The sequence below is a fragment of the Phoxinus phoxinus genome, assembly GCF_949152265.1.
Source record: "Phoxinus phoxinus genome assembly, chromosome: 6".
NCBI lineage: Eukaryota > Metazoa > Chordata > Actinopteri > Cypriniformes > Leuciscidae > Phoxinus > Phoxinus phoxinus.
In genome coordinates, this window is record NC_136881.1 from 39,382,127 (window position 1) to 39,404,754 (window position 22,628).

At 40.1% G+C, this 22,628-nt stretch overlaps 2 protein-coding genes and 1 long non-coding RNA gene across 12 annotated transcripts; 1 reads left to right on the plus strand and 2 right to left on the minus strand.

Moving 5' to 3' along the window:
* Position 1: 1 nt before the first annotated feature.
* Positions 2 to 17,081, minus strand: slc25a23a (solute carrier family 25 member 23a). Of its 8 annotated transcripts, XM_079616271.1 has the most exons (12): positions 16,321 to 16,715; positions 9,483 to 9,609; positions 8,264 to 8,351; positions 8,053 to 8,164; positions 7,801 to 7,959; positions 5,720 to 5,872; positions 5,517 to 5,630; positions 4,276 to 4,443; positions 3,157 to 3,307; positions 2,585 to 2,743; positions 2,282 to 2,303; positions 2 to 1,012 (listed from the first exon to the last, which is right to left on the minus strand). In XM_079616271.1, the coding sequence occupies exons 1-12, from the start codon at positions 16,486 to 16,488 to the stop codon at positions 1,009 to 1,011; spliced, it is 1,425 nt and encodes a 474-aa protein (XP_079472397.1). In that variant the 5' UTR covers positions 16,489 to 16,715; the 3' UTR covers positions 2 to 1,008. The 8 variants fall into 8 exon arrangements, 5 of the variants coding, with proteins under 5 accessions (XP_079472397.1, XP_079472395.1, XP_079472396.1 ...); XR_013798048.1 differs by lacking the exon at positions 2,282 to 2,303 and having other exon boundaries at positions 515 to 1,012; positions 2,353 to 2,743; positions 16,321 to 17,081; XR_013798049.1 differs by lacking the exons at positions 2,282 to 2,303; positions 16,321 to 16,715 and adding an exon at positions 16,862 to 16,959 and having other exon boundaries at positions 515 to 1,012; positions 2,353 to 2,743; positions 9,483 to 9,606.
* Positions 15,683 to 22,561, plus strand: LOC307000615 (regulator of G-protein signaling 4). Of its 3 annotated transcripts, none has more exons than XM_079616327.1 (6): positions 15,683 to 15,901; positions 19,214 to 19,367; positions 19,437 to 19,502; positions 20,761 to 20,813; positions 20,929 to 21,092; positions 22,190 to 22,561. In XM_079616327.1, exons 2-6 carry the CDS (start codon positions 19,324 to 19,326, stop codon positions 22,337 to 22,339), a joined length of 477 nt encoding a protein of 158 aa, XP_079472453.1. In that variant the 5' UTR covers positions 15,683 to 15,901; positions 19,214 to 19,323; the 3' UTR covers positions 22,340 to 22,561. The 3 variants fall into 3 exon arrangements, with proteins under 3 accessions (XP_079472453.1, XP_079472455.1, XP_079472454.1); XM_079616329.1 differs by having other exon boundaries at positions 19,444 to 19,502; positions 22,190 to 22,508; XM_079616328.1 differs by having other exon boundaries at positions 15,683 to 15,889; positions 22,190 to 22,500.
* On the minus strand, positions 18,689 to 19,205 carry LOC307000621. The gene is made up of 3 exons (XR_013798054.1): positions 19,070 to 19,205; positions 18,847 to 18,911; positions 18,689 to 18,717 (listed from the first exon to the last, which is right to left on the minus strand). It is a non-coding gene; the product is annotated as an uncharacterized lncRNA (long non-coding RNA).
* Positions 22,562 to 22,628: the final 67 nt, after the last annotated feature.

Sequence of the window (22,628 nt, forward strand, 5' to 3'; positions counted from 1 at the left end):
TTAGTTTAATTTAATTTTATTTAACATACATTCTCTTGCATGCGTTCAGATATACTTTAGTTTCCTTTCAAAGAAAAAACACACGGCGTGACAGAAAAAAAAAAAAAACAATCACCATACAATGTTTTTTTGTTTTGTTTACATCGAAATAAAAACAGTAGTCCGTGTCTGAATACACAGAATGACTGGAAATGAGAAGGCCTAAACTAACGTTTTTTTCAGTTTCCATACTACATTTGGGGAAATTTTGAGGAAAATTATTTAAAACTAGGTTTTATCGGAAGAGTGTCTGAATTAGGGGGAGGGGCATTCTCATTCTAGAGAGAACTTGATTGGCTACACCTGTGAGTGCAGGATGATGTCATCGATAGTGTTGGTCCGTTTTCCCAGGCGAGAAAGACTGGAACATTTAAACATGTATATCTGCTGAAAGTTTGTGTGGTTAAACGGTTAGGAATACAGTAGCATTTGGATTAAAAGAAACGACAAAAAAAAGAAAGAAAGAAAGGTGTTTGATGGAAACCTGTGGGTGCAGATTCCAGGCAGGAGTCTTTATTGTATTGTAACACATCCAAACAGTCTATCTGACTGATATATATCTGCTGAAAGTGGTCATAAAGTACACAGCACATTGAGCAAACAGTCTTTTGCTTTGTTCTATCTCTTGAAGAGTCAAAAATCACAAAAATGAACACACACACTCTCCCATCCGTGAGTCCATAAGGCGTTCTGCTCCAAATTGTAGGCTACAGTCCCTCATTCATTGAGAGTAACATCTATTTAAACAGATCTCCAGTTCATGTAAAGTATGTACTTCGCTGGTGATGGACAGTATGTAATAAGACAGTATGCCATTACTGGGTCATAAATTGTGTTTTAACATCACAGATCTACTGTTTGCTTGATAGCATTAACAATCTAGCCAAATTTATTACCTAAAAAAATTAAATCTAAAATATTCAAAAACTGTTGTGGAAATCTCGGCCTTGCATTCCTTGATACTTTTCTTCATCTGAAAGAGTCGAAAGAGAGCCATTACAAAAGTCATCTTGTAAAGGGTTAGGGAATATTAGCCGGAAAAACCATGCATGAATTCATGCATCGAAGAAAATTTACTGAAAGAAGTATGCATACTAGTTTAATATTTGGCATACTATTTTGCAGGCCTTATTCATGAAACACAAGCACAAGAATTTTTTTTGTGTACACTACAGTAAATCAATTTTCATAAGTTAACCCGTTAAATGTGTTTAATGAATGCTACCTTGTGTTTTGACAGTATTTAGGGTGGATAGTTTGGAATTTTAGAATCAGTTAAACTAGAGTTCCGGAATCTTCAGTTGAGAATTCCAGAACTTGATGATGATGATGATTTTGGAACACACAAGGGATTCCGCATTACACTACTGGAGCACAGCTGATAAAACGTGTTTCTGGAAACAGAGGCACTTTCAGTCGTACTGTGAGTTGAAAAGGAGGAAGTTAGTTTTTTTTGTCCATTCCCATTGGGTGGTCAGTAGTGTGTGCACTGGGTTACACACACACACACACACACACACACACACACACACGCGCGCGCACACACACACACACACACACACACACACACACACACACACGCACACACACACATACACACGGGTTGTAACAATATATTGTATCACAATATATCGCAATACAAAAAAGACAACAATATATATTGTGGTTAGTTCAGTCAAAACAAATATTTTGTGAAAAATTTACTGTATGAAAAAAATATACTAGTTTTTGAAGTTTTAGTGTCAGTACTACATTAAACTGCTATATATAATGTTGAATATAATGCAATGGGGTAATATTTGTGGGTCCTGATAATGCCAAATCTTTTATGTTACCAGTAAAAGTGACATTATTTTAAATATATCTAGTCAGTGACAGAGTGAAAGCATATTTGTCTAAAATAATTCTGTATTTTCAGCTTCAGAATGATGAATATTTTTTAATTATTGTGTCACTATTGTCCTGTGCTTTGGGTTTCCAGCACTAAGACTATTCGTTTACACCCACAATGTAATATAAAATTTAGCATTTTAATCAACAGTACATTTTTTGTTTACTTTTTATGTCTTGGAGTATCGCAATAACATCATATCGTGAGTTCAGTATTGAGATATGTATCGAATCGTGACATGAGGGTATCGTTACACCCCTAACACACACACACACACACACACACACACATGCTCACACACACATTCTCCCACACGCAAGCGTTCATTTTACCGCGTCCAGAGGAACGTACCCTGTAAACCTGAATATCAGGGTCCTGTTGAGCAACACACACATGAAGAGCACATCATGAACCTCACGCACCTCTTAGATTCTGCATATTTCAGTGTTTTAACATCAGTCCATCGTTCCTCCTCACATCCGCGGTTTTATGTTTGGTGAACATCACTCCAGTGGTCTTATATATAGTAGTAGTAGGCATAAATAAACTCTGTCTTTGACCTTTCTTGTCCATCGTTCAACAAAAAAAAGGTTTATTTGGAGTCTCCGCACACACACACATGACCTGACGCTCAGGTTCCCACTCCCAGTACTTTCCTCATGTGCTCGTAGACGACGTAGGAGATGCTGACGGCCGGGATGACCTTCAGGAAGTTTGGAGCGATGCCTCGGTAGAGTCCCACCACGCCCTCCTGGGCCACGATACTCCTGAACAGGGTCAGCATGGACATCTGAGGAGCGCCCTTCATCGACGCTGAGAGAAGAACAGAGCACACACAATCAGACGCATTTTAGACTCAATTATACATTTCTGATATAGTACGTCAAAATTAAAGGAATACAGTCTTCCGAAAAAGTGTTTTTTTTTTTTTTTAAAGAAATACGCTTGTGAAAAAAGAAAGAAAGAACTTCTACGGGAGATTGTATTCTCGTAATTTTGCTCTTTATTAAAGTTCTTTGACTTTATTCTTGTAATGTTTCGACTTCAATTTTGAAATATTTAGACTTTATTCTCATAATTTTATATATATATTTTTCTATAGCTTTTTTTTTTTTTTATGTTGCGGTTCAGGGCTTCCGTAAGAAACTGTGCTTTATTCGCAACCGTTTTTATGAGATATCCGCATATGTGAGGTCAGGACTTGTCTGTCTGTGTTCGCGTCTCACCCTGGGCCTGCATGCGTGTGCGGATGAGGGCGAGCGGGTAGGACGCCAGCTGGCCACAGGTGCTGGACACCGTCCCACAGCCCACCAGCACCAGGACACCCGGGTCGGGCGAGCCGTCGGTGTGACGCTGCAGCCACGCGTTCTTCAGCGTCTGGGAGAGGAGGACAGCGCGAGGAGGGAATTATTATGAACACACACACACAAAGACACATACATACAAATAGACACACACACAGACACACACACAGACAGAGAGACAGACACACACACACACAGACAGAGAGACAGACACACACACACAGACACACACACACAGACACAGACACACACACAGACAGAGAGACAGACACACACACACACAGACAGAGAGACAGACACACACACACACAGACAGAGAGACAGACACACACACACAGACACACACACACAGACACAGACACACACACAGACAGAGAGACAGACACACACACACACAGACAGACATATTCATACATACATACATACAAATAGACACACACACACAGACACACACACACACACACACACATACAAATAGACACACAAAATATACATACAACAAATATTTGACACAGACACACACACACACACACACATACAAATAGACACACACACACACACACACATACAAATAGACACACACACACACACACACATACAAATAGACAGACACAAATATACATACATAAAAATTGACACACACATAGAAACACACACAGACACACAGACAGACACACACAGACAAAGACACACACAGACAAAGACACACAGAGACACAGACACAGACACACACACAGAGACACAGACACACACACACACACACAGACACACACACACACAGACACACACACACACAGACACACAGAGACACAGAGACACAGAGACACACACACACACACAGAGACACAGAGACACACACACACACACAGAGACACAGACACAGACACACACAGAGACAGAGACACAGACACAGACACAGACAGAGACACAGACACAGACACAGACAGACACACACACACACACAGACAGACACAGACACAGACAGACACACACACAGACACAGACACACACACACAGACACACACACACAGACACACACACCTCGTAGACGGCGAGGTCTATGCCGGCATACGGGATGATGCCCAGTATATTGGGCAGGTATCCTTTATAAAAGGCCAGGAGGCCCTCCTTCAGCAGGATCTGCTTGGCACAGTCTGCCGCGCTCGAATACTGCCCCGTTGTACGAAGAGTGAGACGAGTCTTCAGCACCTGCAGAACCACAGAGACAGAAGCGACACCAGAGCAGAGGCTTCAGGGAAGATATCGCAATAGTAGAAAATAGAAATAGAAAATATCGCAAAAGTTTCGTGCAAATCTGTAATGGAAATGCGATTAGTAGAATGATCTTGATGTTTACTGTGCGCACTAACCAGCTGCTGTGTGTGTGTGTGTGTGTGTGTGTGTGTGTGTGTGTGTGTGTGTGTGTGTGTGTGTGTGTGTGTGTGTGTGTGTGTGCGTATGTGCGTGCGTGTGTGTGTGTTTCTGTGTGTGATGGGTAGGTTTTGGGGTCGGGTTAGTGTGTGTGTGTGTGTGTGATGGGTAGGTTTAGGGGTCGGCTTAGTGTGTGTGTGTGTGTGTGTGTGTGTGTGTGATGGGTAGGTTTAGGGGCAGGGTTAGTGTGTGTGTGTGTGTGTGTGTGTGTGTGTGCGTGCGTGCGTGCGTGTGTGTGTGTCTGTGTGTGTGTGTTTTGGGGTCGGGTTAGTGTGTGTGTGTGTGTGTGTATGTGAGTGTGTGTGTGTATGTGTGTGATGGGTAGGTTTAGGGGTCGGCTTAGTGTGTGTGTGTGTGTGTGTGTGATGGGTAGGTTTTGGGGTGGGGTTAGTGTGTGTGTATGTGTGTGATGGGTAGGTTTAGGGGTCGGCTTAGTGTGTGTGTGCGTGTGTGATGGGTAGGTTTTGGGGTGGGGTTAGTGTGTGTGTGTGTGTGTGTGTGTGTGTGTGCGTGTGTGATGGGTAGGTTTTGGGGTGGGGTTAGTGTGTGTGTGTGTGTGTGTGTGTGCGTGTGTGTGTGTGTGTGTGTGTGTCTGTGTGTGTGTGTGATGGGTAGGTTTAGGGGCAGGGTTAGTGTGTGTGTGTGTGTGTGTGTGTGTGTGTGTGTGTGTGTGTGTGTGTGTGTGTGATGGGTAGGTGTAAGGGGACAGAATATACAATTTGTACAGTATAAAAAACATTAAGTCTATGGAATGTCCCCATTTAAATAGCTAAGTAAACGTGTGTGTGTGTGTGTGTGTGTGTGTGTGTGTGTGTGTGTGTGTGTGTGTGCGTGTATGTGTGTGTGTTTACCTCCATTGGGTATATGATAGTTTGCGCTGTAGCTCCAGCCAGTGATCCAGCGACGAATCTCTCCTGAACTTTCAGAGATCCTACTTCTTTACTGCCTCTCATCAAGCGCTTAATCTACAGAGACACACACACACACACACACACACGTGGGCTGAGCTTTGACTGGCCGTCCACACAGCTGAGTGCAGAGGACAGAGCTGTACCTGCTCGTAGGCCAGGAACTTGATGGCCGTCTCGGGTGCGATCTTCAGCACGTTGATGCCGTTTCCTCTCCACAGCGCCGCGAGTCCTCCTTCCTTCACCATCGCCCGCAGCCCGCGCCACACGTTCCCCTTATCTGAGGTCTGCCCGTGCACCTACAATCATTCACCTTCAGATTAGCTTTTAATGCTTGACATAACCCTGACATAATAACTGAAAAACTGTTGAGTTGCAGTCATGTGACCTCCAGGGGTCAGTGTGGTGCTGGATATAATACATTCACACAGACCTGGGTTCATGTTAGCTTGTCCTTAAAGTCCCCCTGTAGTCAAGCATTTTATGCCTTAAAACTCATCTTTGATCACCAAAATGACATCTTGAATATGCAAATGAGCCCCGCCTCCACTCACTCAGCTCAGAGATCCACTGGTTGACGATCACACGTTGATCTGATTGGTTTCAAGGTAGTGTGTGACGTCAGAAACACCAGCGATTTCACACCGTGTTTTTGAGACTGTCTTTGGTTCACTGCAGTTTTAAGCAGAAAATACTCAGCAATGCTGTCGACTTATGAATTTGCACATGATTTTTCTTAAAGGATATTAATAACACCACATAGACATATAAACTACATTAAAAGCTGGATTTTCACCACAGGGGGACTTTAAAAGATCGTGATCTTGATTCAAACACTCACATGATCTTATTCCAAAATGACAACGATCCTCCTGTGTCTATTAATATTCATAATATTAATATGAATATTCAGATCTGTGTTTGTGCTGCCGCGGAGCCAGAGCGAGCTTCACAAACAGCCTTTTCAACCACACAGTATCATTGTTTCTGTGTTACAAATATTCATATAAGTTTATAGTTCGGATATAGACACTAGCTGCGTTTACATGGCTCAATCCGAATGAAATCAATCCGATTAAAGAATCCGAACAAGGTGTTTACATGGACGACAAATAAAGTAATCGGGTTGATGTGCGCGTTTACATGTCACAAGCTTTACATCTGATTTGATCGTTTAGACATGCGCAGTTACGCACAATCAGTGCACTAGACGATTCCCGCCGCCGTTCCACGATGCGCATAACAGCCACCCTCTTCCCATTGCTTATTTTTTTGGTTTTAAAAATCAGATTTAACATTTACGTACTTCAGCTGCTAATTAGGAGACGACGAGCGCGTGATGTTCTGTGCCGTGCTGCTTGTATTTATCAAGCCATTAAAATGCCTCTGCCAGAGCTCAGAACAAGGCGTTTGTGGATGAAAGTCCGAAGCAAGGACTGGTGGGACAATTTTGCTTACCGCACGCCATCTTCCCTTCAAAAACAACAGTGCGTCATACGTCATTTCTACGTCATTGCACATGCGCATTCCTTTCAGATTTGGTTTTCAGTCCGATTAAGTGTTTACATGTTCTCTTGATCGCATTACAAAAGGAATAAACCACCCCTTTCAATCCGATCGAAATTTCAATCGGATCGAGCTCAATCGGATCAATTAAGGTGTTTACATGAAGGTTTTTTCATGGGTCCATGTAGGGTCCATGTAAACGCAGCTACTGATGTCGACGGTAGCGATCAAAATAGAGAAAATCACCTTTTGAAAGTAGCATGGCGCTTCAAATAACGATTGTCTCAATTACATTGTTGCACCAGTAGGTGGCGACAAGTGACTGTTAGAAAATTTAGTTGTCATTGAATCAGTCGTTCAAGAGATTTGTTCGAAAAACGCTGTTTCGTCCAGTAATGAAACGAGTGAGTCGTTGAATCATTCATTCAACCCGATTTAAAAAAAATAATTAATTCAGAATCATTTAACTTTTTACATAGACTGCGGCAATTTTACATTTTGTCATAACCTTTAGCAAATTACGTTATTTTGTTTGGTTGTTCATAAAAAAAAATCATGATTCTCAATATATCTATAATCGTGCAGCAATACCCGATTGTCCTGCGGTAGCTACGTTTGCTAGCATTTCGAAAGCAAAAGTGAATCTCCAAATGGAAATCTGGCATGAAATTTGCATCCAAGATCGCACAGGTCTGTTTAACAGCCGGATGTTTTGCCTCACCTGCATAAAGACCTTGAGTCTGTCGAGCGGCGCAGTTCCTGTCCGGGACACTGATCCCGCCACAGCGCCGGCCATCAGCTGCCGCCACACGAACCCTGACTGCTTCTCCTTCTCCGAGAACTCATCCGGGACCGTCAAATGCTCTCCGATATCCAACATCTACACCAAACGCAGTACCGCATTCACACAATGGCGTTAAAGAAAGACAGAGGCTTGTTTTATAGTTTTAGCGGTGTTCGATTTGCTTCGTACCACCGAGTGTTTCCAGAACTGAGCGATTTCCCCCATGTTGTGCAAAGGGTTAAACAGGAAGTGATCTCGCCACTCCATCCAGTCGATAGTCATGGAATGGTCTTTGTCCATACTGAAGAAATTAACACATTTCAGAAGTATTGCATGTCACAGAATCACTTAAAGGCTATTCAACGGACTTTACATACATGCTAAGCACAAACACGCGCACCTTTGCAGTATTTTGGCAGCCAGTTCCAACGAGACGTCCACGCCGAGACTGTGTAACGACTGCTGGATCTCCTCAGCGTCAACTTCACCTACAAAACACAAACACTAATGGGTATAGATACTAACGTTGATGCAATAGCATAGCTGCTAACGATACTGTGAGGCTATGCTAACAGGGATGTAAGTGTTAACAGTAATATCACAGCTGCTAATATGAATATGTTTTAGAGCTTAAGAATGATTCAAAAGTATAGATGCTAATGGTAAATTGAGGTATATATGTTAAAAATGATGCAATAGCATAGCTGCTAACGATACTGTGAGGCTATGCTAACAGTTCTAACAAGTGTTAACAGTAATATCATAGCTGCTAATACGAACATGATGTTTTAGAGTTTAAGAATGATTAAAAAATATAGATGCTAATGGTAAATTGAGGGTATAGATGCTAACAATGATGCAATAGCATAGCTGCTAATGATACTGTGAGGCTATGCTAACAAGTGTTAAAAGTAACACTTAAGCATGATAAGCTGCTAATACAAATATGTTTTAAAGCTTAAGAATGATTCAGAAGTATAGATGCTAATGGTAAATGTAGGGTATAGATGCTAACAACTATGCAATAGCGCTATGCTAATAAAACTATGAGGTTATGTATAACAGTGATGTAATAGTGCTTAAGGTAATATAATAGCTGGTAATGCTAATTTTACGTTATAGATCCTAAAGTATTGATGCTAATGCTAATATGAGGAAATAGATGCTAGCAGTGAGATACAAATCACAGACGCTAATGCTAATATAAGGTTATAGGTGCTCACAGTGATAATGGTATACATTTTAAGACTATTGTGAGGTTATAGATGGAAATATGAATTCTTTTATCTTAAAGTAAAATTAGAACATAAAAATTATGTTGCATATTCTAACAGTGTATTAAGGTTACAGACAGATTCTGACCAGTGTTGTTATTGTTAACTAAAAATATTAAAAACAAAGCTGAAATCAAATCAAATATAAATATTAGATGAAAAAAAGCTAATAATATTATAGCTAAATATAAATATATATTTTTTTAAAGTAGTCAAAATGACAAAAGTACACAATAAAACATTTTAAAAAAAAATGGAATAATAAAAGCTAATTCAAAATATTAATATTATTAAAAAAGATAACAGAGATTCTGGCAGTATAATGTGAAGTTGACAGAAACCGACCGTCATTGTTGCGGTCCAAGCTGCGAAACATGAGTTTGAGGCGCTTCTCATGTGAACGCAGATACTCTGTGAACTCTTCGAAATCCAGCTGACCGTCGTGATTGATGTCTCCAGCTCGAACAACCTGCTGAATATATGGGCATAGAGAGAGAGAGAGAGAGAGAGAGAGAGAGAGAGAGAGAGAGAGAGAGAGAGAGAGAGAGAGAGAGAGAGAGGGAGAGAGAGAGAGAGAGAGGGAGAGAGAGAGAGAGAGAGAGAGAGAGAGAGAGAGAGAGAGAGAGAGGGAGAGAGAGAGAGAGAGAGAGAGAGAGAGAGAGAGAGAGAGAGAGAGAGAGAGAGAGAGAGAGGGATGCCAGGAATCATTAGGAGAGGTGGGATGAGGGGTGCAAATGAAGAAGAAAAGCACATTAAAATTACGCAAAGCCACCAGCACACCAGCAGTCAGAGCTCAGACGGTTAGTTTCTGACATTAACCCTTAAACGCACACCTCGGGGCTTTAATGACGCGGGACGTTGTTCACTGACTTCCTCCTCGTTCATTTTTTTAAGTTAGACATTAACCTTCATATTCCTTAATCAATTAATTGTAAACAACATATCAAGGAAAAAATAAATGTTCCCCTATTAAAATTGTATAGGGTCGCTAATGACCCGAGGTGTGTAACAGTGTAAGTGTATTTTCTTCTGCACAACAGTAAAGGCCATTGCACACTGAGTCCGAAATTCGCATCCGAAATTTTTGCACGTTAAAAAATAAATACGACCTCACGTTATGTCAATCACGCTTACACACTGCCTCCGAAACTTTCGTCCGTCATAAAAAAAATCAAACGGGTTCGATTTTCTGCGTTTTTTCGCATCCGTAACAAGCAGTTTGAATGGTGTTTGAATGGTGCTTTGACAATTCAGAGCCACCGAATCACGAATACGAAAAAACGCATACGAAAATTTCGGACTCAGTGTGCAATGGCCTTAAAGGGGTGGTTCAGGATTTTGGACATCAGACCTTACTTTCAAGTTAGCCTGGTTGTTATTCATCAGTGGAGACAGTTTTCAAAAAATTTCATCCAGTCCTTCCAGTTGCATAGTTTGCCGATGCTAGGCTAGCGCGAGTCAACAGTATCTGCTAGCCTGCCATTAAAAACAGTTTTACCCACTCCACAGTACACCAAAAGCAAATACATTATAACGGCAGACTGTCGATGTAAATGTCTGTTGAGAGAATAATGTTAGAAATCAAACTACCCTTTCATTGCATTGCAATAGTTACACTTTGTTCCCTGTATTTATTAGCACAGTCTACAGCAGCGGCGGACTGATATTAAGTTACCTAGGCAACCGAGAGAGTCTCCACATGACGCAAGTGTATTTCCCTGCCGCTGACACTCATCACTACAGAAGCAGAGTATATTTCACTAAGAAATCAACATAGGACTATGGCCACGTTTGAAAGCCATGCCAATGTTTCAGACTTTGGAGACGAGGAATGCGTTTTATTTAACGAACCGTAACTTGCATGTATGAGCCGGATTCGGTAATAACGTTACACAGACGAAGAACTAATCGAGATGGATGCTACAAGGGCAGAAATTGAACTGTAACGTTATCTCCACTAACGCTGTCATTGTCATTCTATCAGTTTTGAAAGGGACTAGCTTCATAGATAGCTATAGTAGCCTAACAAAAGCTATTACCTGTTCATCTGCTGTTGGTGCATATGGAAAGACGGCTGGAACTGCATTCCTTGTCAGTGACTTATGAACGTTTCGATTATGGGGTTTTTCAAAGTCGTCTGGTCTAAAATAATCACTACAAATTTGCAACTTTAATAGTCTCTGCCGGTGTCTCGTTGTCCAAGCCAGCAGAAAGAAGTCACAGTTGGTTCCTTTCTGGGTCTCTCAATGGAAATTTGTGGAAACTTTTTGCATGACCATCTATTTGGTTTATTTTTACAATTTCGAAATGCACAACGAATCACCATGTTGCCAATTCCTTAGTTTACAATCGAATGTTTTTCAGTATCGTTGTTCAAGGCTACTACTAGCTAGCTAGACGTCCCGTCTGTAGTGCGCGCGCTTCTGTTCTGTGTTTACTTTTCGGCGCAGTAATACTAACCGGAGCAAAGTAAAATTCCGCCGCTGCTGAGAAACTAGTTCCTGTAAATGTAATGCGATCATTGAGATGTAAGAGAACCGGTACTTTGATTTCTAACATTATTCTCTCAATAGACATTTACATCGACAGTCTGCCGTTATAATGTATTTGCTTTTGGTGTACTGTGGAGTGGGTAAAACTGCTTTTAATGGCAGGCTAGCACAGATACCGTTGACTCGCGCTAGCCTAGCATCGGCGAACTATGCAACTGGAAGGACTGGATTAATTTTTTTGAAAACTGTCTCCACTGATGAATAACAACCAGGCTAACTTGAAAATGAGGTCCGATGTCCAAAATCCTGAACCACCCCTTTAAGGCCTTGTCCACACTAACATGTTTTCGTTTGAAAAACGCATATTTTTCTCTCCGTTTTGGCCTTTCGCATACACTGAGACAGCGTTTTTAACGACGAAAACAATGTTTTTTGAAAACGCTCTCCAAAGTGGAGACTTTTGGAGTTACATTTGAAACCGCCGTTTTCGCATTCACGTTTTAGATCAAACATATAATGTGAGTGAGAGCGAGCTGGACACATCGGGGAATGAGGAGATATTTAGCTAAATAAAATGATCCTGCCAGAAGAACAGTTCTGTCTGCATCATCTCAGTGAGCGTTTATGAGGGTTCATGCATGCGCAGTAAGGAGAATTTAGCGTCTTCAGACGTTTTAGCGTGGAGGAGAAACTTTTAGAAAACGCAAATGTGGACAGAGAGCATTTTGAAACTAAAATGCCGTTTCCAAATCTTATCCGGATTAATGTAGACTTAGATAGTCCTGAGGTTCATCAACACGGTGTAAGTAAATTGATTGAGTGGTGTGAGAATAACGCTCTAATCATTAATACGAGTAAAACTGAGGAGATTGTATTTGGGTCAACGGCAGATATAGTGCCTGTCTTTATTCATAAGGAGGAAATTAGACTGGTCAAGACATATAAGTATTTGGGGGCGGGTGACCATAGATATGTTATCCTGGAAAGATCATATTGAGACTCTATGTAAAAAGACAAAGCAGAGAATCTATTTTCTTCGCCGTCTTAGGTCTTTTGGAGTAAGGCGGCAGATTCTTCTGCTGTTTTTTAGGTCTGTAATATTGAGTTTACTGCAATACTGTAATTCTAGTTGGTATAAAAGTCTGTCTGTCGTGTTAAAAACAAAGGTTGTTAATCAATTAAAAATCTGCTCAAAGATAGTGGGTCAGCCACTTGAGAAGATTTATGACTCAGTTTATCACAATAATATTCTCAGACTGGCTCACAATATAGTTTTTAATCCCATGCATATTTTGCACAAAGAGTTCGAACTACTACCGTCAAAGCGGAGGTATAGAGTTCCCAAATTTAATAAGGTGAAGCTAAAAAATTATTTTGTGCATCAGGCAATCATAGCGCTGAACAAAACCTAACCTAATCAGAGATCAGGAGTATTGGGATGATGGGGCCGATGGATAAATGTTGTAATGATTGTATAACTGTGTGGTTTGAGTGAATGTCAATATTGAATGTTTGTTAAATGTTGTGGTAAGCATGGATACTGTCATGTAAAACAAATTTCAGACTCTGTCTGACAATAAAGTATAAAGTAAAGTAAAGTAAAGAGGCATAATGAGTCTTTGATGACTTTTATTGCACTGTCTGAAACACAAAGATGAAGTGAAGTTTCACTCATAGTTACTGCAGGACAGAAAACAAAAGAATAGGAAGAATCATCAGCAAAACTTGAAATTGCTCAGTGATTTACTGCAGAGCGAGTCCTGAACACAATCGATGGTGGATCTGGTGAAGAAGCTGCCAGCGATCGAGATGTTGATTTTGGAGATGTTGATTTTAAAGGGGTGGTTGATTATGATTTCACTTTTCTAACTGTAGTTAGTGTGTAATGTTGCTGTTTGAGCATAAACAACATCTGCAAAGTTACGACGCTCAAAGTTCAAAGCAAAGGAAGATATTTGCTTTTAGATTATCATGACAGAATATCCTAATTGAAGATCGTTAACTCCACATCAGCAACATAAATTCATCAACTAACCATTCAGAGACGTCCTGTTGCTTCTACATGTTGTGACTTCTTCTTGAGTCTCTCCATCTTTGTCTGACTCCGTTTTAACATTAAAGGCAGAACAGTTTCTGTCATTTTAGTGCGTCTGCGTGAGGTAATCGCAGCTGCTAACACACACGCGAGCTGTTGTAGCTCCGCCCCCTGTGCTGGGAGCAGCAGCGGTTCATTTGCATTTAAAGGGCCAGGCACAAAACGGTGCGTTTTTGCCGACCCTCAAAAAGTGACAACTTTAACATGCTATATAAAAATATCTGTGAGGTATTTTGAGCTAAAACTTCACATACACACTCTGGGGAGATCAGAGATTTATTTTACATCTTGTGAAAGGGACATTTTACCACCTGTTTAAGAATGTTTGAGATCGTGAATATGTGAATATATGTGAATATGATGCTGAATCTACTGGGAAATGAGCTCTGACGAGGAAAGTGATGATGGTATAAAACATCAGCTCAAACTGACCCTTCCAAAGCTCCAAAAGATAACAGAATATCCTTTATTTTATTCTTCCGTAATTGTTACTCTAATATCGAGAGAGTTTTATTAATCGGGCGATTTATTATCGCGTCAGGTAGAGATCCATCTATCTGTGTTAGATATACGGTATGCATTTAAGGGTTAATCACTGAATCTGAACATAGTTATCAAATGAAAACAACAGAGAAAGCCAAGCGCAAAACAGTAGCCTGATAATGAGTTCTTAAAAGCATAGCTCACCCAAAACTCATAATTATTATATATTTACGATAAATCCAATAATAGCATCCCTTGACAGCAACACAGTGTCGGCACAGATCCGGCCCACATCTGGAAGGCGCTGAATCCACATGTACCGGATCTGGCCCGACACTATATTTCTGTCTGGGAATATTTCTGATGTGATTCAATCCATAATTTCTGTACTAGAGAGTTGTGGAAATAATCATGCATCTGGCTCTGAACTACAAATTAGAGACAAAAAAAAAAAAAAAATACAAAAGAAATTACAAATGCATGTTTTGTTCAGGGTGTCGCCCCATGACATGCAGTTCCCAGCGCAGCGTGTCTGAACGGGTTTGGCCTGAGCTGTGCAAACGTACAGGATTAGAGAGGCATTTCGCTACAGGACTCTGGCTTTTGGGTTTTAAAATCAGTCATTTTTATGGTGAGGAGGACATTGTGAACAAACTGACCCACATTGACTAAATAATAAATGAATCCGGATGCACAGGTTACTGTCGCTTTAAATCCACACTGGCACTCATCCCAGTGTTCAAGGCAAAACCAGACCATTATTCCCACAATCTCTGGTATGTTATAGAGAACATCTGCCAGTAATTTCACTCATTTAACAAACTTTGCCGCCTCTGTGTGTAGACGTCTACACAATGTGCGTTGTTGTGTTTATTTCTGTGAGCCAGCACAGCAGTCACATGGTATTTACTCTCACATGGATCGCCTCCAAGACGCTGACCTTTTGCACACTCTGCAGCCAACGTGTGTATTTCTGTGAGCATGCGTGTGTGTGAAGTTTAATACTTTCGTCTCAATATACATTCATCATCATCATCATGCATGATGCAAATACATAAACACATGCATTGCACACGTGTCGACTTTAACATCCAAACCTCAACAAGCACGATATAACACTACAAAATCCTCAACTTCAAGTCAAAACAATCAATGACACAAGATGGTCGCCGGCAAACAGATCAATAACCTAATCAATTGTGCTGGACTATAAACTACAGGTTTAGAGTACAGTGTGTTGGTATGCCGTGGAGAGATTAGATAACTCAAGATTAATTTAATGTGTGTCTGTTTTGATAACTTCTCATTGTTTTGTTTCCTATAGGCCTTGGGTTTGACCTGCTGGCATTATATTATGGCAAGAAACAGTGATTTGAGCAAAAGTTTGAGCAAGAAGTAGTGATTGCCTCCACAAACTTCATTGGTTACTAGCTTTTTCTTATTCTTAAAATCATGATGTGGGTAGTCGCTGGATTATTGCAGATGGCAGGTGATGCTGATTTAGTGCCAGCGGGTGAAGTTGTTCCTGCCACTGACCTTGAGATCATTAACTATTAAGCTCATAAACTGGTTCATTAGTGCTGCAGTACATACTCTTATTATCTGCCCTGTTCCTGACCCCGGCCTTGGAAACAAGAATCCTGCTTTTCAGCCTTACTTTTACCACATGAAGCATTAAGAGAGTGAGTGTGTTGGTAAGTAGCTGTATTATGGGTTATACATTTCTCACTAATGACTCCCAGCACATCTTTCTAATCAAAGCTTAACATCAGACGCAAGTACACAATGTCCAGTACATGATTTAGGACGCAACCTTTATCTTTAGACCTGAGCTGGGAAGCCCCGCCCACTGTGCAATCTCATTGGTCCATCAATGAATATTAAGCATCAAATAGAATCTGATTGGCTGCGATTGTATCGCGTACTGCAGCATTTTCACTTTCAGTATTTGGAGAAATTACGCTGCGGATCACGTGACCTGCTGGAGTGGTGCAGGTTATTATCTCCAAATCTGCCGTTAAATCATAAACCTGTCTATTCATAGGCAGTTCACCTGTTCTATAAATAGGCTAACCTTCCGTTATGTGTGTATTGGGTTTCTTTTCTTCCGTACCTCCTCCACGGAGCTCCATGACACCCCGCGGGCGGCGAGCCCGATCCGCAGCTCGTTCACATCGATCCGCCCGTCCTTGTTCAGGTCCAGTTGCTCGAATAGTTCGGCCCAGAGACGCTCGCGCTCGGGATCGGTCCCGCTGTCCTGGCAACGCGCCCTCGTCCACATGATGATGATGATATATCCGCACGGTAACGGTCACCCGTGGAAACGCATCGGTCAAAAAGACGGAAGACCTTCGCGTTCAGCGCGCGTCCAAAAAAGGAGCTCTTCGCGAAATAAAACCCCTCGCGTTTCGCAGACGGTGTCAACCAGCTGTGTGTGTGTGTGTGTGTGTGTGTGTGTGTACCGCTACGAGAACCAGGAAGCGTTCACTATCATGGATACAGAAGCACAATCCACACGAAATCCACCTGTTTTTATCCCATAAGCACTTCGATGTTTTAAAGCGAGCTGAAAGTACCGCGCATTAAAACACGATGAGCGTGTGTGTGTGTGTGTGTGTCGAGGACTGCGGTGAGTTACTGCTGCCGCAACTCACCGATACAACAGCGGCTTCAGATTACACCTTCAGGAGGGGCTTCCTAGCAGCATATGGGTGATACATGCAGATGTGGACAAAATATCCTGAAGAATCAATAGAGAAACAGTGTTACATCTGGACTAATTAAACTTCTTTCTGAGTCAATCACCAATGACACCAATGCAATGCAGACAAATGACATACAGTTGCGCGCGGAGGTGTTTTGAAATCAGGAGGCAAAGTCCTCAGTTTTTTTAATGTGTTATATATAATTGTCATGGTTAATTATTACTTTACATTACATTAAAAATAGAGAGTAAATAAATAAATTCAATTCTATTTAGCTTTTTTCATCAATGTTCTATTTATTAAAACCTAGAATACATTTTTGAGCATTTTTACATTTATTCCAAAACAATAACTAAAGGCCGTAACAATTTAAACGATATATTTTCATTTGTGAACTGATGTGCAGCTGTTCTTTTTAATAGTCAACTTATTTTCGGATCGTCAGTCATCAAGCTCGGTGAACAAAGACATGAAAGTATAAGCTACCTTTAATTTCCCCAAGCTGATTGCTCACTAAACCCTCTGTCATCATGCTTTCAGGTCATTTCAAGTTTGATTTTGACATGAGTCATGACATAAAGCGGTGATAAGTGTGCAGTGTTTACTTGCTTTTTAATAAGGCCATAATTTAAAACAAGAGTTGGGATGTATAGCACGAACCAATCATAACCGATCACATCCAATCACAGCGTGATGGAGGCATCGCCTCCTCTCACGTGACATTGCCCCATTCAATCTCAATTAATTAATCTGATTGGTTACAAGGTAGTTTGTGACGTCAGAAACACCAGCGATTTCACACCGTGTTTTTGAGACTGTCTTTGGTTCACTGCAGTTTTAAGGAGAAAATACTCAGCAATGCTGTCGATTTATGAATTTTGCACATGGTTTGTCTTAAAGCAGATTAAAAACACCACAGACATATAAACATTAAAAACTTGATTTTCACCAAAAGGGGGACTAATGTTTATGAGGAAGTGGGTTTGCATGGTTTCAGAATATGTTTCAGTTAATCTATCAGAAACCACAGGCCCGTTCACACAAACAAAGATAACTATATTAGCGTATTGTTGTTTATTTTAAACGCGCTTGTCTGCTTTAAATGCTTAAGCTCATTACATCAGGATGGATTCTGATTGGCTGTCAATGTTTTTAATGCTCATCAGCTGGATAAAATAGTTCTGAAAGTGATTTTAACAATATCTGTGCCGTTATCGTTAAAACTGTGGTGTGAACTCTGCTCTTTAATACTGAGAACAATTTTTTTTAACTATCTTAATATCGTTATCATTATAGTTATCATGATTGGTGTGAACGGGCCTTAAGAGTAGACAAAAACATCTAATACGAAAAAATATCTGGTTTTGTGTGGTTAGATGGTCCAAACTGGTTGTTTATGATCAGAAGCCGGTCTAGATGAGCTAAAGAGACCATAATGATCATTATGGTGATCATTATGGTGGGGGTGGTGATGGACGCAATGGATAAGACACATGCCTTTGGTGTGAGAGACCCGGGTTCGAATCCACTGTGAGACACCAATGTGTCCCTGAGCAAGACACTTGACCTCTAGTTGCTCCAGAGGCGTGCGACCTCTGATATATAGCAATTGTAAGTCGCTTTGGATAAAAGCGTCAGCTAAATGAATAAAATGTAAATGTAATGATCAGTTTGGTTAGACCTATAGACCTCCAGAACAAAGCTACTGTGGCAAAACCAGTTCGACCACCTTAAAGGGTGGATATTTTACCCAAATATTCTGACAATATTTACTCACCTAATGTCTGCATGTGACTGTCTTTCTTCTATGGAACACAAACAAGAAGCTATTTGTATAAAAGTAAAATAAAAAAAAAGATCTTGGACGAATTATATCAAGATTAATTTGTCATTTGATTGATTTATGTGAGGAACAGCCTTTTTTTTTTTTTTACCAAACCATAGTTGTTTTTTTTGCTGAAACTATGTATTTTGTGTGTTCTCGGTTTTCCAGCAGTGTCTGAAAGAGAAAATTATGCAACATGAGAACAACAATGTTAATTTTAAATGCATTATCACTTCATCATGTTAAATGCAACGATCAATAATAGAGCTCAGTGACTGGAAACAAGCTATTCCATAACAAGCTAAGATCAACACCGATAACACACTGCACACCTGTCGCTTCAGTCGCCTTTCCCGACCCAAATACAGGTCACACACACACACACACACTCTCTGAACAAGGGCCGCTGCTGTTCACACTAACTGTATGAACGTCAACACGAAGCACAGTCATTGTGTTGTGTTCTCGCCCGACAGCTGTGTGTGTTGTGTTATAATGGCGGGATCAGATTAATGTCTCTATATAAGAGCCGGACGCAGAGACGGGCGGCGCTGGAGACATCTGGTCGTGTCCTCGAGGTCCTGTGATGTGTAAGGGGTTGTCCGCCATCCCCTCCTCATGCCTGGAGAAGTGAGTATACGTGCTTGTGGAAACACCGGTTGTGCTGTTTATGGGTGTGAAAGTGTCTTGATGTTTCAGGGCGAAGGGCATGAGGGTCAAGCTGTCCCACCTGGCCGAAAAACAGGAGTGGGTTCACAAACACAGGTAACACAACTGCACTGCTCCCATTTAAAGCCACTGTATGGGTTCAGGACAAGTTAAGCTCAATCAACTGCATTTGTGGCATAACGTTGATGAATACCACCACAAAAATGTCCACATTCACTACAAGAAAATCTTGACGTGAGGCCCGTTCACACTAATAACGATAACGTTTTATTATAAGCTTGTAATTAGGGTCTGTAAACATTAAAATACCATTCCAATAATAAAGCCCACAAGATGTAAACAATATGTGTGTGTTAAGATTATTTTAGAGTAAACTAAATTGCGTACTAACCTTAATGTATAGAGTTATACAGGCAACAACTTCTGTAAAGACCCCTTCTGGTGCAAATGGGTAATTTTTCACGGAAAATGTTTATGTTTTGGCGCCTTAGAATATTTTACTTCATGGTCCGAAACTTTGTAAAGGTTTTGGTACTTGCTGTGAACACACACACACTGAATATGATTCGAAAAGGTTAAATGGCCCTGAAAAGAATAGTTACTCTTGTACTGTTCGCAGTCAAAAAACGTTGACCACATTAGAAATGAATGGGAAACGAGTTATAGTGGAAGCGTTTGGTTCTGCACCCCAACAAAATCTTACAGAAAGCTATTTTTTTTTTAAGATATCAAGCACAAAAACTTGTTTGGCTTTGACTTTCTCAGCAGTTAGAGTAAAACGTACTTTGGAAAATATATATTTCATATAAAAATTGAAAGTAGCTTAGTATTTTTCTACGATTTACGACAGTTTAAGTTGGTTTTCAGGTCTATGCTGAATGAATGGATATATAATTTATAGTTATAAATATGATTTAGTACCATAAAATGCAATCAAAAATACAAAATATTACATAAAAAAACATCGAACTAAAATATATGGTAGTAGCCTACATTCATTTAATTGAGGAAAAAGATCGTTAATTGTTAACCGTCACACGAGGATCCAGAACGGGAAAAATCGACCGTTAAACATGACGACTGATAACCGTGACACTGAAATAGCTATTACAACTATTTAATGTTAATTAAAATAAAATAAAAAAGTAAATAAAAATGTAGGCTATGCTTCACGTTTCCGATTTTAAAATTTACACCGAGTGCCTAAACAAAGTCTTTCTTAGTAAGAAAACGAGTTGCGCGTCGAGGTCATTTTTGTGGTAATAAAATCTATTGATTGAGGTTAACTTGCATAACCCTGAGTATTAATTTAAGACATAAACAAGCTCAACAAAGCATTTTTTTTTTTCTTCAGAGCGAATGAGGAAAAGCTGCCTCAGGACTTGGAGTCTCTGCTCAACAGCAAACGTGAGATGGCCAACCGTCAGCTCGAGACTCACTTCTGTTTTTATTATAACTGAACCTCGGCTCCATCGGTGTGCAGGAGGAGTGTGTTGTTAACCTGCTCTCGGTGTCTCCGCAGTGGGCGTGCAGGCCTTCCGCTGGTTCCTGCGCTCGGAGTTCAGCGAGGAGAACCTGGAGTTCTGGCTGGCGTGTGAACAGTACAAGAGCTCATCCGGGCCCAAACTGGCGGGAAAAGCCCAGAGCATCTACAACCAGTTCATCAACCCCGACGCTCCTCGGGAGGTGAGACACGAAATCTGCTCGAATTTAACCTTTTATAGCCTACTGTCTATGAATTTAACCCCCGAATAAATAAAAAAACAAGTGATAAAAAAAAAAAAATGTTAGAAATGCATTTAAACAAATAAATAAAAACATTTATTAGTATATTAGTTGTCGTCAAATCTAACAAAAGTTTATAATATCATGGCCAGGTCATGGTTGTAAATGAGAAGATGTTCTCAAATGGTTTACCTGGATAAATAAAGGATTAATAATATGTGTATATAAATATATTTGTTTGCATATATATATATGCATACATATGTATTTGTACTCACACACATCTGATATAATAATAAATAAACACACATATTATATATACACAAACTTGTTAGATGACTTCATGCCCTTGTATATTTATTCATATCAAATCAACAAAAAATTGAATATACTTATACTATACTTATTTAAATTATACGGAAAACATTCTAAAAAATGACTAAAATAATTTGATGTATTTTACTTAAATCTGTACAATGATGTATTTATACATGTAAACAGTGTTACAAAAAAACCCCCGAGGCCTATATTTTTTGGATTGCACAAAAATTTGCCTGTAAATGTTGTCTCTGTAACTGTAAAATGTTACCATGCAAAACATCTTAATGGTCCTAATAATAGGCTTAATTTATTTTCTTCTAAAATATCTTATTCTTTGCTCTGATTTTGAAGTGAAATATGAGCCAGACATATTTTTGACTCTCAGCTCATATGAAATGTTTATATATATATATATATATTTACAAAATAAATTTATTTACATGAACACTTTTAATATACTTGAATAAAACTTATACTATATTAATTAAAATGTACAGTAAACGCATTTTAAAAATGACTAAAATAATTGTATGTATTTTATTTAAATCGGAATAATGATGCATTTATTTAAATAGTTTTACTTCAAATAATATATATATTTTTGCATTGCAAGAGAATTTGCAGAGAAATGTGAAACTGTATGGTCCTAAAAATGGGCTGTTTAATATTTCTAAAGCACTGATTGTGAAGTGCGCTATGAGCCAGACATGTTCTTGCTGACAGTAAATGTTTCTCAGGTGAATCTGGACAGCGAGACGCGCGAGGGGCTAACCGGTCTGATGCAGGAACCCACGGCGGACACGTTTGATGAGGCTCAGCATCGCATCTTCTCCCTGATGGCCAAAGACTCGTTCCCACGCTTCCAGCGCTCCCTCCGAGTCCCGTGAGCTTCAGGCGTTTAGTTACACTGCTGTCTGTCTGTCTGTAGAGATGCATGAGCTCAGCTAGGGCGTAGTTCAGCAAGACGTGAACTCTTTAGCCATGTTAAAACTTGTGTAATTGCTCAATGTGCCTTTAAACCTGGTGATTTAATAAAGTAACTTGCATCAAAATGAGAGTGGTGTGCAATGAATGCAAGCTGTCAATCACACCCGAGAGCCAATCAGTGGAAGTTGAAGGTCGCAGACTCGCAAACCTTCTAATAAAGTGTGTGTGGTTGCTTAAAAGTGGAAAAAA

What these genes read in the sequence shown, in the direction of transcription:
- slc25a23a (XM_079616269.1), bottom strand. Translation starts at nt 16,488, where the DNA reads ATGTGGACGAGGGCGCGTTGCCAGGACAGCGGGACCGATCCCGAGCGC. An exon ending in CTTGGACCGCAACAATGACG is followed by an intron (nt 8,352 to 9,482) that starts GTCGGTTTCTGT and finishes TGTGTTTTGTAG; the next exon opens with GTGAAGTTGACGCTGAGGAG. An exon ending in GACTCAAGGTCTTTATGCAG is followed by an intron (nt 5,873 to 7,800) that starts GTGAGGCAAAAC and finishes GAATGATTGTAG; the next exon opens with GTGCACGGGCAGACCTCAGA.
- LOC307000615 (XM_079616327.1), top strand. Translation starts at nt 19,324, where the DNA reads ATGTGTAAGGGGTTGTCCGCCATCCCCTCCTCATGCCTGGAGAA. An exon ending in CCCTCCTCATGCCTGGAGAA is followed by an intron (nt 19,368 to 19,436) that starts GTGAGTATACGT and finishes TTGATGTTTCAG; the next exon opens with GGCGAAGGGCATGAGGGTCA. An exon ending in GAGTGGGTTCACAAACACAG is followed by an intron (nt 19,503 to 20,760) that starts GTAACACAACTG and finishes TTTTTTCTTCAG; the next exon opens with AGCGAATGAGGAAAAGCTGC.